The sequence below is a fragment of the Acipenser ruthenus genome, chromosome 6 (genome assembly GCF_902713425.1).
Source record: "Acipenser ruthenus chromosome 6, fAciRut3.2 maternal haplotype, whole genome shotgun sequence".
Taxonomy (NCBI): Eukaryota; Metazoa; Chordata; class Actinopteri; order Acipenseriformes; family Acipenseridae; genus Acipenser; species Acipenser ruthenus.
Window position 1 is genome coordinate 7,614,018 of NC_081194.1, and position 12,773 is coordinate 7,626,790.

The 12,773-nt window shown below is 40.3% G+C and overlaps 1 protein-coding gene across 10 annotated transcripts in view; it reads left to right on the forward strand.

Moving 5' to 3' along the window:
- Positions 1–12,773, forward strand: part of LOC117411422 (baculoviral IAP repeat-containing protein 6-like) — a 129,406-nt gene that overhangs the window by 43,555 nt on the left and 73,078 nt on the right. For 9 of the 10 annotated variants that reach the window (XM_059024879.1, XM_059024882.1, XM_059024880.1 and 6 more), the window contains exons 41-58: positions 34–150; positions 421–575; positions 917–1,043; positions 1,376–1,486; positions 1,624–1,757; positions 2,175–2,302; positions 2,756–3,309; positions 3,749–3,924; positions 4,249–4,345; positions 4,498–4,692; positions 4,963–5,163; positions 6,177–6,456; positions 6,702–6,958; positions 7,340–7,448; positions 7,794–8,015; positions 8,235–9,027; positions 11,216–11,359; positions 12,240–12,369. In XM_059024879.1, coding sequence (XP_058880862.1) covers positions 34–150; positions 421–575; positions 917–1,043; positions 1,376–1,486; positions 1,624–1,757; positions 2,175–2,302; positions 2,756–3,309; positions 3,749–3,924; positions 4,249–4,345; positions 4,498–4,692; positions 4,963–5,163; positions 6,177–6,456; positions 6,702–6,958; positions 7,340–7,448; positions 7,794–8,015; positions 8,235–9,027; positions 11,216–11,359; positions 12,240–12,369 — 3,930 coding nt within the window. The remainder of the gene's footprint in view (positions 1–33; positions 151–420; positions 576–916; positions 1,044–1,375; positions 1,487–1,623; positions 1,758–2,174; positions 2,303–2,755; positions 3,310–3,748; positions 3,925–4,248; positions 4,346–4,497; positions 4,693–4,962; positions 5,164–6,176; positions 6,457–6,701; positions 6,959–7,339; positions 7,449–7,793; positions 8,016–8,234; positions 9,028–11,215; positions 11,360–12,239; positions 12,370–12,773) is intronic. The other variant, XM_059024884.1, reaches the window with a different exon arrangement.

Here is a 12,773-nt window from a genome sequence, read left to right on the forward strand (position 1 = left end):
AGACAATACAGAGCTAACTTGCTTTTGCTGTAGCACTGGATGCCCGTCTGGAGGTTGGACTGGAGCAACAGGCTGAGCTGATGTTGAAAATGATGGCCACGTTGGAGGCAGACTCTATCTTCCAGGCTCTGACCACAACATCCCCGACAGGTATGCAAGGAGATACACAAGCAAATATCTTGATGATGAAAAGTTTATATCAACCTAGTACAATGTTAAGATTCAGGGTAACAAAATACACCTTAAGCAAACTTTTGATTCCTTTTAAACTTCAGTGTTTAAAACAAAAACGCTCTTTATATGTAGCAAGGACAGAGGTAGCTTGCAGTGTCCTGTTTTGGCAGCTATACTGTCCTTGAAAGAAATCATTCTGGCTCTGCATCTGAATTATTTATACAAATACATGTAATCTTTTTCCAGTATCTCCGGCTTCCAATGGAACAGACGATTCCTTACTTCGAGGGCTCCATGCCTGTAATCAGGGCACCCAGCTCATTGTGCAGTCCTCTTCCATCCCCATGCTGAGTGCCTGCTTCAATAAGCTCTTCTCCATGCTGCAGGTCCATCATGTCCAGGTAGGAAATGGTTACTGTCAATTTAGTACTGTACATGCTTACTGTTTATGATCAGGCTTTCTATATAACACCATTGACTTGTTGTCCATGTCAAATTCTTTAGGAGTTTTATTCGATCTGGCAATTGAAGTAAAAGTCTTGTAGTAGAGTCTTGTTCATTCATCCACCAGCTTTAGACTTGAAATACAAAATGGTCTATTTGTTTTTTTAAATTCAACCGAATGTGATTTTTCACCCTTTTCAATATATTTAAGAGCATTATTGGTTAATTTCAAAACTGTATTGAATAAATAACTTAATGAGTTATTTTCCTTTTTTTTTTTTTTTTTTTTTTTTTTTAGCTTGAATCTCTTCTCCAGTTGTGGCTCACTTTGAGCTTTAATTCTAGCTCTACAGGAAACGAAGAGAGTGGATCTGATGTCTTCTTATTTAATGCAAGCAGAATCCCCACCATTCCGCTCAATCAAGGTCAGAAATCTCTGGTTTAAAGGCCAGTTGCTATTGCGCATTTTAAATAAAATAAATGTGTGAAAACTATTACTCTGCCAAACAACGTATGTCAGTTATTAACGGAGTTGGGCACATTACTGAAAAAATAACTTGTTACTCGCTACTCGTTTCTTCAAGAAAAATATATAATGTCCTTATTACTTAATAAAGTAGCGTGTTATATTATTTGTTACATTACTATATTTCTTTCTCTTGTCTTGTCCTGCGAAGCAGTTGTTGTGACTATTGTTTACTTTTTAACTACTGTAACTATAGTGTGATCTGTTGTGTTTTTTAATTTCAATCCACAGCTTCTATAACTAGCTTTTTGACAGTCTTGGCCTGGTACCCAAACACCTCACTGCGGACATGGTGCCTTGTGCTTCATAGCCTGACTCTCATGACCAACATGCAGCTTAATTGTGAGTTATTTGAAGCAAATGTATCTCTCAAACTCCCCCCCCAAAAATCTCTAAGAAAATGTCACCAGCCAAAGAGGTTTTTTTGTCCTTCTACATTGAAATAGAGATGAACAATGATCATATGTGCTTTATTCCAGCTGCAACAAGCAATGCCATGGGGGGTCATGAGAGCACAGCCCAGTTGATTGTGTCGGATCCCAATTTAATTCACGTTCTTGTGAGATTCCTTTCAGGAACAAATCCACATGGAACAAGTCAGCACAGCCCGCAGGTTAGAGAACTTTTAGTCCATCGTTCTTCTTTTGAACCGCTGAGCGCTCCCTTGCTATTTTATAACCATACTGGGTGTTGCTGATGAGATTGATGGTGTTCTCTTTACTGTAGGGAGTACAGTTATCAGAACAAGTGTGAACCATTGCATAGTATATAGTGGCATCACCTGAGCCTTATTAGACAGTGTGTGTATGTGTCTTCAGCAGAAGCTTGGATGATAAAAGGGCTATCCAGTGATTTAAATTGTAGTTTGTGAACTTCAAACTATGCGTTTTAAGTATGCAAACTTCTAATGTCTACAGATTTCCTTTAAATGAAGTGTGTGTTGTGTACATTCTAAGATATTCTGCTGTAAAAATAATTGTAAGTATGTATTTGTAATTGTGTGTGGGTTTTATTATTATTTTTTTTTTAGGTTGGGCCAACAGCCACACAAGCTATGCAAGAATTTCTCACCAGATTGCAAGTGCACCTTTCTTCAACTTGTCCTCAGATGTTCAGTGAATTCTTACTGAAGCTTATGCACATACTGTCAACAGAGAGGTATGCTGTATAATATTATAGATATTAAAATGTTCATTGAAAGCAGTTTGGCTTCTCAGCATTATAGTTCTACAAATTTGCAGCAAAAGGGGGCAGCATTTTCTGTACTATCACAAAACAGAGTAGAGGTTACTGTGATCTAGTGATGAAGATGCATAAGATGCAGTTTTGCTTCAATATGTAGCATAAATAAACCTAAGCAGTAATGTGTTTTTCAGTTGTTTTGTTAAGCTGGGGCATTATGGATATGTTACTGATGGCTTTTATATAAAAATAAATAAAAATATGTATGGCTATTATATTCAAAGAATTATGTAAACCAAAAAATATGTCTAATAAAGAAGACATCATTGAATGGTGAATATCATTTACTAAGTTCGGTGGTATAGAACGTAGGGACTTTCAGTAGTTTTCCAGTTATTTATTTGATCTCCTCATGTCTTTTTCTTCTAGGGGGCCTTTCCAGTCTGGGCAGGGCCCTCTGGACGCCCAGGTCAAGCTGCTGGAGTTCACACTGGAGCAGAACTTCGAAGTGGTGTCGGTCGGCACGATCTCCGCTGTTGTAGAATCCATCACCTTCCTGGTGCACCACTATATCACCTGCTCCGACAAGGTGGTGTCACGCAACGGGTCCGACAGCACTGTGGGGGCGCGCGCCTGTTTCGGGGGCCTCTTTGCCAACATCATCCGCCCAGGCGATGCCAAGGCCGTGTGCGGGGAGGTGACCCGCGACCAGCTCATGTTTGACCTGCTCAAGCTGGTCAATATCCTGGTGCAGCTTCCACTGTCCAGCGACCGTGAGTTCAGTGCCAGGATGCCAGCTGTGGGCAGCAGTGCCTCCGATGAGGAGAAGGTCTGTGGGAGCAAGGAGAGCAACGGGGGCACTTCGGCCAACCAGGGCCCTGCCGCGGGGGTGGCAGACTTGGTACTGGCCAACCAGCAGATCATGAGTCAGATCCTGTCTGCACTAGGACAGTGCAACAGCAGTGCAATGGCCATGATAATAGGTGAGTTTTTTATTGATTGTATTGTATTTATTTATTTTTTTTATTTATTTCAGAAAACAAACCAAGCTCTTCCAAAGGTTATGTTCTGATGTAATCAAACATAACGGAGTATTTCTGCAAATAAGAACGTTCAACTTTTTCACTTGCTTTTGATCTACTTGCCCTGCTTTTGATCTACTTAACATTTTAACTGCCTGTTACATGAAAGGATTAAAATGCATTCTTTGAGATTTAAACTATATGAATCCAGATCAAGTGAGCAACTGTTTCAGTGTTTTAATGAAATGTTCATCGGATAAGTTTTAACTTGCTGTATAACGGACAAATCGGTGTCATGTGAGAGGCGTTATTTAAGCTCTCTTATGCATCTTACACTGTAGTTATAATAGCAATTCCAATATTGCCACCATAAAATGGTCTTATGTGCACATATTTTAAGGAGCTAGTGGACTGCATCTAACCAAACATGAAAACTTTCACGGTGGATTAGATGCAATCTCAGTTGGGGATGGACTGTTCACTATCCTGACAACGCTGAGTAAGAAAGCCACCTCGGTTCAAGTGATGCTGCAACCCATTCTCACGTATATGGCATGTGGCTACATGGGCAGACAGGTAAGGATGTTTCCCAGTTTCTTTTTTTATTCTACAAAAGTAAATAAAATGTTAATTTCTAGTTTATTAAAAGTACAGATCCTGTGAAATAACTAGTTATTTATAAGATGCCTGCAGATTTATATGTTCTCTTTTGATTTGGTTGTGTTAAAAAAAAAAAAAAAAATAATTCAATAGCAAACATCTTCACTGCAGGAGAATTACTCCATTATTTTTGGTTTTAAATGGGCACATGCATGTTACTTCAATTGCAAACAATTATAATCTTTAGTCTGTAAACTTGTGTGTTTTTCATATAATCCTTATATGCATTTCTGTATTCAGGGGTCATTGTCAACATGCCAGTTGTCTGAACCCCTCTTATGGTTTATCCTGAGAGTCCTGGACACAAGCGAGGCACTGAAAGCATTCCATGACATGGGTATGTAATAATTTAATAAATGAACACTTTTTTTTTTTCTCTATTTTATATTCTCGTTAAATGCTCAGCTGTTAATTTTTTAAAATTTATTTTTTAAATTTTATTTGCTCTGTCATATTTGTAACCAATTGGTGTGGATTTCTGTGTTCAAGGAGGAGTTCAACTCATCTGTAATAACATGGTGACCAGCACCAGAGCAATTGTGAACACCGCTCGGAGTATGGTGTCTACCATCATGAAATTCCTGGACTCCGGACCAGGCAAGTCTGCTGACGGCAGTCTAAAGTCAAGAGTGTTGACTTCAGAACCAGACAATGCAGAAGGACTTCACAACTTTGCACCATTAGGTATGTGTAATCTAGGGGATTTTGGATTCTGGTGGCTTCAACTTTGAATATAAATATTACATTACAAAAATCATTGTAGGAATAGCACATGCATTCCTGGAGGGATCACCCTATTGGGGGAAAGATGTCATGCTCAGCTGATTCGATCCAACCCTTAGCCTGTTTAAATGCCCAGTGACACATCTACCAAATTCTGTGTTGGTTTAGTTACGGTGACTCGCCCTAACTTCTTGTTCACAATGCTTGAAGTCTTCTGTTCTGCTCTGGCAGGTACCATCACCTCTAGCAGTCCCACAGCCCAGCCGGCAGAGGTGCTGTTACAGGCCACTCCACCCCATCGCAGGGCGCGCTCGGCAGCCTGGTCCTACATCTTCCTGCCTGAAGAGGCTTGGTGCGACCTTACCATCCACCTCCCTGCAGCCGTGCTGCTTAAGGAGATACACATCCAGCCTCATCTTGCGTCTCTGGCTAGTAAGTGCTGCTGTAGTCTGCCACACTTCTAATAATGCAAATTTCTTTGTTTCATTCCACCAATGTACTTTATACTTGGGGCTTCTGTTTTTATTAATTTTATTTTTAGCTATTTTCCAGTTTTATGTAAATCTTTTTTTTTCAGGGCTTTCGCTTTTTATATACTATATGAAATTATTGTTTTCAGTTACTTTCCAAAATGTTTGGGCTTTTTGTTTCAAAATATGTATAGTAGTAACTCAACAGTACTTGCCCACTTATTCTCCATATCTTAACTGTAATACAGCTTTAAATCCTGCGAAGAAGCCTCCATTCCTAGTTGTAATATTGTTTTAAATCTCGCAAGCAGTCTCCAGTAGAAATGTAGGAATGTGCTGCCACTCGGTAGTTGGGGTGGGTTTAAAGTATTTGGAACGAATCAATGATAGATACAAGTCAGAAAGGAGGGACATTGCCCAGCTGCACTGGGAAAGGTAGTTCTATTTATTTAATAAAACTTTTTTTTTTTTTTTTAATGGGAAAGGGGTGGTCAATGTGAATGTAACCCTTTCCAGTGTTTTTCCGGTGTTTATTTGCTATACACCGATTTTATTATTATTTTTTAAATGGGAGGTGGGGGGGCGGGGGGGTTATCGGTTAATATCGGTTAAAAAAGAAAATTAGAAGCCCTATTTATACTGAATGACTTCAAGTTTGGAATCAATGATTCAAACAAAGAGGTTTAAGTAGACCTTAAGTTATTATTTTAACCTGTATGAACGCTTCCATAGCAGTGATAACAGTTTTTAAACCTGTGAACTGTTTATTTCTGGATAAATGTGGCATCCCTTTTGGACTGAACCTTTTTTATGATGGTGTGGAATATTTAGGCAGGTGTAGCTGAGAGGTTGGTAAAGGTCACTTTGAGAGAGAAAAAAAAAAAAAAGTACAGTCAGTGCTGCAAAATATTGTAAGCGTAGGATCCAATATGTGTGATTGTGCAGGGTTTCATTCTAACTACTTTCCTATTGCAGCCTGTCCCTCGTCTGTGTCAGTGGAAATCAGTGCAGATGGAGTGAACATGCTGCCCCTGTCGACGCCGGTGATTACCAGTGGACTCACCTATATCAAGATCCAGCTGGTGAAGGCAGAGGTGGCGTCAGCGGTGTGCCTGCGCCTGCACCGGCCGCGGGATGCCAGCACCCTGGGGCTGTCCCAGATCAAACTGCTGGGCCTCACTGCCTTCGGTAACACCTCGTCCACCACCGTCAACAACCCCTTCCTGCCCTCCGAGGATCAGGTCTCCAAAACAAGGTACCCGGTTCAATTTGCTTCATGTTCAGCCAAACGCTGTCAATTGCTAACGTAAACGTAACAGTCATTTATAGTAATGGTGATTTATCTGATTTAAAATGTAACCTACTTGTAAAAGCAGTAAACATACAATTTACAGAAGAAGTTGTATGGGAACAGACTGGATCTTAGTTCAATTTAGAGCAGCACAAAGATACATCAACTTTCCTCTGTGGTCTCCTTCATCTTGTTACCTTGTATTTCAGTATTGGCTGGCTGAGGCTTCTCCACCACTGCCTGACTCACGTTGGTGACCTGGAGTCTATAATGGCCAGTGCAGCAGCCCCCACTGCCAATCTGCTGCAGACATGCGCAGCCCTGCTCATGTCACCATACTGCGGGATGCACTCACCCAACATTGAGGCTGTGCTGGTGAAGATCGGGCTCCAGTCCACACGCATAGGGCTCAAACTGATTGACATTCTTCTGAGGAACTGTGCGGCATCTGTCACAGACCCTGCAGGTACCATTGTGCATTATCGACTCTGAACAAGAGCATTTTAAAAAACCTTTTGTTTATTCATGTATAATGTAGTTGTCTGCAGAGGTGTACTATTTGTTTCTTGATTCTCTAAAACCAACTTTAAAGATGTTTCTCTTTGTTATATGTCTTAAGGTTACTGGTAGTTTTTATAATAATGCTCTTAAACCATCTATCTGTTGTATATTTGTAATGTCAATATCTGTTTAATAACATTCTGTTGTTTACCACCGATGTGAAGTATCATGCTAACCACTTTTATATACATTCATTCTCAACTAAATAGAATCTCAATTACAAAAAGAGAAGTGTTTTGGACATTATCACTTTATTAATTCACACCCCTCCCCTTTTTTTCCCTAGACTTAAACAGTCCCTTGCTCTTTGGAAGACTAAATGGCCTTTCCTCTGACTCTACAATTGATATCCTCTACCAGCTTGGAACAACTCAGGATCCTGGTACCAAGGACAGGTATAGTCTTGTCTCCTTGAAATCAAGCACTATAGAGCTTATGTTTTTAAGGATCTTGCTGTTTGCAAATAGTGTTTTTGTTTGTAATGTAAACACCTTATTACTTTTCCCCACTGAAAACATCATCATTTTCTATATTTAAGTAAGGTGTATAGGCCATTCTCACAATATGCATTTTATTGATCTCATTAAGACAGGGCAGGTGATTGTGATAGTTGATAATTAAACAATTAAAGTTTGATCAATACATTATGTGCAAAGATGCGGTTGGTTATAAGCTATAATCTTGTTATATTGGCATGTCATTTATTTGACTAATTTCATCTACATCTATGTCTCCCATAGAATTCAGGCTTTGCTTCAGTGGGTGCATGATTCATCAAGAGTAGCTGCTCTGAAAAGAGGTGGCCACATTAGTTACATCAATCCCAACAACTCGCCCAGGGAATATGGACTTCTCATGCCTTCACCTTCCCATTTGCACTGTGTAGCTGCAATCCTGTGGCACAGCTATGAGCTGCCTGTGGATTATGACCTTCCGGTTCTACTCAACAGGGAGCTATTTGAGTAAGTGTTTCAGTGTTGCTTTCAACCTAGTTTTTTTTTTTCATTATTATTATTTATGATGGTTATAGTGGATCTCTGCTGAAGTTCCTCATCCCTGTCCTAGAACAATAGAGAACAGCTCATCTCAGTTCTTGACCTCATGAAAGCACGAGTTGCAATAGTGGTTTGCAAATACTTCACTATGAGGTGACACTTCTGAAAATCCCTTCTCTCTTGCAGGTTGTTATACAACTGGTCCATGTCCCTCCCATGCAACATGGTGCTGAAGAAAGCTGTGGACAGTTTGCTGTGCTCCATGTGCCACATCCATCCCAACTACTTCTGCTTATTAATGGCGTGGATGGGCATCACACCCCTGCCTGTGCAGAGCCAGCACCGCCTCTCCATGACTGATGACAGTAAGAAGCAGGATCTCAGTGCTGGCCTGACAGATGACTCCAAGAATGCACAGGCCCCCATCACACTCACCGAATCCCACTTGGCCACCCTAGCAGCTGCCTGTCAGTCCCCGGAAGCTATAAAGCAATTGTTAGACTCTGGCCTTCCCTCTTTGCTTGTGAAAAGCTTGGCCAGCTTCTGTTTCGGCCTCCTTTCCAATTCTGATTTCTCAGTGCCTTTTATGGAGGTTCCTGCAGATAGAAACAGGAGGCAGCACCCGGCTAACAAAGTGCCCCTGACAGCAGACTTGGTGGCTCCAGTGCTCCGGTTCCTGACTGATGTTGGGAACAGCCACGCAATGAAAGACTGGTTAGGCGGGCCGGAGGTAAACCCCCTGTGGACAGCACTCCTGTTCCTGCTCTGCCACTCCAGTGCCAGCGCAGGAGGCCATCAGGCCAGCGCAGGAGGCCATCAGGCCAGCGCCCAACCCTCAGGCTCCAGATACTCTCTGGCATCTTTGACAAGTGGGAACGGTCTGACCACCCAGCAAAGAACAGCTACTGAAAACGCAACAGTGGCATTCTTCTTACAGTGCATCTCCTGCCATCCTTGTAATCAAAGGTTGATGGCTCAGGTTAGTAGAGTTAAATTTTTCTCCCAGGAGGAATAGTTAAACTTTTGAAAATAAACTATTGTTAAGTAAGGTAGACTAACCAAGATGCTGATATCTCGTTTCCAGTGGGGCCCTGCTTGTACCCAGTTTTACAGCTAGAAGGTACTGAGGCATTGAGAACCTTTCCCCCCAGGGCCACACAATAAATGTGAAATTAAACCAGGTTTAGAAAATGTGGATCTTCTCCTTCCTAGTCCTCGGGTGCACTGGGCTGTACTGCCAACTATGTCGTAGTGTTGTCATGCATGCATGCATACAGTATGTCTTGGAGAACCATTTCTTATAGGATGACTTACAGTATATCATTTCTAAAAACTTGTAAGTAGCTGCTGATGGCAATGGACTGACATCTTAAACATAGCCTTTGATTGATGTGCGGTTTTTAGGTTTTCATAGGGTTAATTTGTGCTTATTAGCAAAAAATATTTATGGAGATAGGCAGGCTGAAATAAAATATGTTTAACCTGGCCCCCAATGGACATAAGTCCACAGGGATGGAAATAAGACTCCTTGCATAGCAGTTTCACCTATTCCAGGTTTTGCTATGAGCTTGATTAGCCACAGTGTATAGCTAACACACTGAGGTGTCTCTTCTTATACTCATTGTGTAACCAGGAATGGATCAGACTGCTGTGCAGTGGGAGTCTCATTCGCATCTCTGAATCCAAATCATAAAACAGGGCTTGAATTTCATTTTTGTGTGCTGGGGGGGAATCCCCCCCATGCTGCTGCCAATGGGGGGGTTCCAAAATTTTAGGGGGGAATGGCAATAAAAAAGGCACTCTTGCATATAAAAAACTGTATATATTTGACTGCATCATCATTCACACTGGTGTTGCTTTAAAATAAGCTGCTTTCAGGAGACCTAACAGCTGTTCATCACTGAGACAGAGCACTCTCCATTGCTTTTGCCATTGCCTGACATTTTTGCATGCAGCAGAAGACAAAGGAGCTTTTCTTTTTAAACCAGTGATCCATTTCTTTCTTTTTTTTTTTTTTTAAACTCTGCCCTCTTTCCATCTGTTTTTCACTGTTTTCGTTTATGTATGTTTACTGGATAGTTTGTACTGCATGCAACATATCAAATGAAAGGCCACAAAATAAGTTGCAACAGGATCAGGCATACTATATGTGGTAGAGATGAATATATGTGAAAAAAAAAAAAAAAAAAAACACTTTTCCAAAAAAAAAGTTTGGTCACGGCTATATATATTGTAATCATAGGTGGCTAAAAAGAAAAAAAAAACACTGAACCATTGATCCATTGAACCTCAATATGAAATGAACATGGTGGGGGGGCGGGGCGGGCTTCTAAGCTTTCCAACGATACCGCCCCTTTCACATGATGAGAGGCTTTACTTCAGGCATTCGTAGTTCTGGCTAGGAGTACCGCATACACCCACTGAATACATCTTTGGAAAGCCCTGAGTCTGTACTTTTAAACAAGCCATGTAGGTGGCTTTTACGATGTCCGAGTAATATGTGCGTAACCTTCGGTGCGCTGGCACCCCAAAATGAATGGGGCTGAGTTTTAAGAGTTAAAGTGAAAACAACACATAGATAGACTTAATATCATTTTTTTTTTTTTTTTCAAAACTGTTTACTTAGTGCAGTGTACTGATTTTCTGTAATGCTTAAAGATAGCGGCTGAGAATCACATACGAGAGAATAAACTCTTGCGGCACTTAAAATATCCAGCACTACTTTTATTTATTTTTTAACCAGAACTACTCAGAATGCAGCTCATAGTGCTTTCGTCACTGACAACCACTTCCTAAGAGATTGTTGTAGAATTTCAGATGTTCTAAATTGGGTGAAAAATACAGTAGTTTGGTGTCTTCAAATATCTCTGCAGGATTTTCCTGCACTGAAAGTTGCAGATATGCGGGAGCAACTTGGAAATGCGTGATTCCCGCAATCCTGCGGTGAAATTCAAGCCCTGTAAAACCACCACAAAATACTACACTATTTGCTCTTGATTGAATGGCAGTACTCACAGAAATACAAGGGGAAGCCTATTGTACCAAAAAAGGTCAAAGGTACATTCCTAGTTAATTTATATTAAGTTTAGAAGTAGTGTGTTTTTTTTTGTTTTGTTTTTTCGTACAAATTAGAGTAGCCAGGTTGTAATCCTTCTGTTTTCTCACAGGTGCTTTGTGAGCTGTTCCAGTCTGCACCCCAGCGAGGAAACATGCCAATGTCTGGTAATATATCTGGGTTTATCCGAAGGCTCTTCTTGCAATTAATGCTGGAGGATGAGAAGGTCACTGTCTTCTTGCAGTCTCCCTGTCCGGTGAGTAGTACATACTGTATCTCAGTAACTGACTACTTAGTGGAATTACAGGTTAATCCCAGCAAGTATCCTTGAACTACAAGTCTCACATTTACTGCATCACTATTGGCTGGTTCCACAGACCCTAATTTAGCACTAATGTAACATTAGGTTGTATGGGTTTTATTGGGCAGGATGGGAAGTGGCATTTTAAATGGTATTTAGTTTGTAGAAGTCACTTTAATCTTAGTTTTATTAGGTTTTTTGTACATTACTCTAATTTACCACTGAAATATGTCTTCCTGGTTATGTAAAATTGTGCCCACTAGGTGGCGTCATGCTCCTAATATATCTGATAGTTTTAATATCAAGATAAATTTTTCTTTCTTATTTCAACACATGCATGGGCATTTCCACTGCAAATAAAACAATATGTATTTAAGATCCAGCTGACAGGAATTTTTTCTCCATGTGTTGCGGTGGAAATGAAAAGGCAAAGCAACCCATCAAATTGACATAGATAGTAATTCTTTGCATTGTTATTTTTAGTTTTATATTTTAGGTTATATACAGTACACCCTCGCTATAATGCCCTTCATTATTACGAACCTGGCCCCTGGACCTGAAATAAAAAGAATATTTATATATATAAAATAAACACACACTGAGGGGGTGAATTTCAAATCCTCCGCCACTACATTTACAACGGATATCTATTTCATATTTTCATGACAGTTATTTTAAAAAGCTGCTGCCGCTACAGTGTTAAAGCCTTGTATCTCAGATGTCTTGAAAGGCAGCGACTCTACAATGTATTTGTAATGTTTGGTACACAGCTGTATTGCTGTATTTATCATCTCAAATTGTTTTTTTTCTAAGAATTTTTTATTTATTTTTTCAGTTATACAAAGGAAGGATTAATGCCACCAGCCATGTGATTCAACATCCAATGTATGGAGCTGGGCATAAATTCCGCACTCTTCACCTCCCTATCTCTACTACCTTAGCTGAGGTTCTTGACAGAGTGTCCGGTAAGTGAATGCCACGAACAACATGTCAACTGAACTGTAATACACCAGTGCAGTAATTCCATCTCTCTCTCTCTCTCTCTCTCTCTCTCTCTCTCTCTCTCTCTCTCTCTCTCTCTCTCTCTCTCTCTCTCTCTCTCTCTCTCTCTCTCTCTCTCTCTCTCTCCATTTATTCATTCATTCATATATATAATATATATATGTGTGTGTCATATATATATATACACACACACACACAGTGTCAGGTAAATGAATGCCACGTACAATATATGTGTGTGTGTGTGTGTGTGTGTGTATATATATATATATATATGTGTGTATGTGGATAGCCCAGACCATATTCTGTTGTCTGTTCATAAAGTGTTGCTGTCTCACAGACTGGATGCTCTGTTTAATTCAGGTTAACT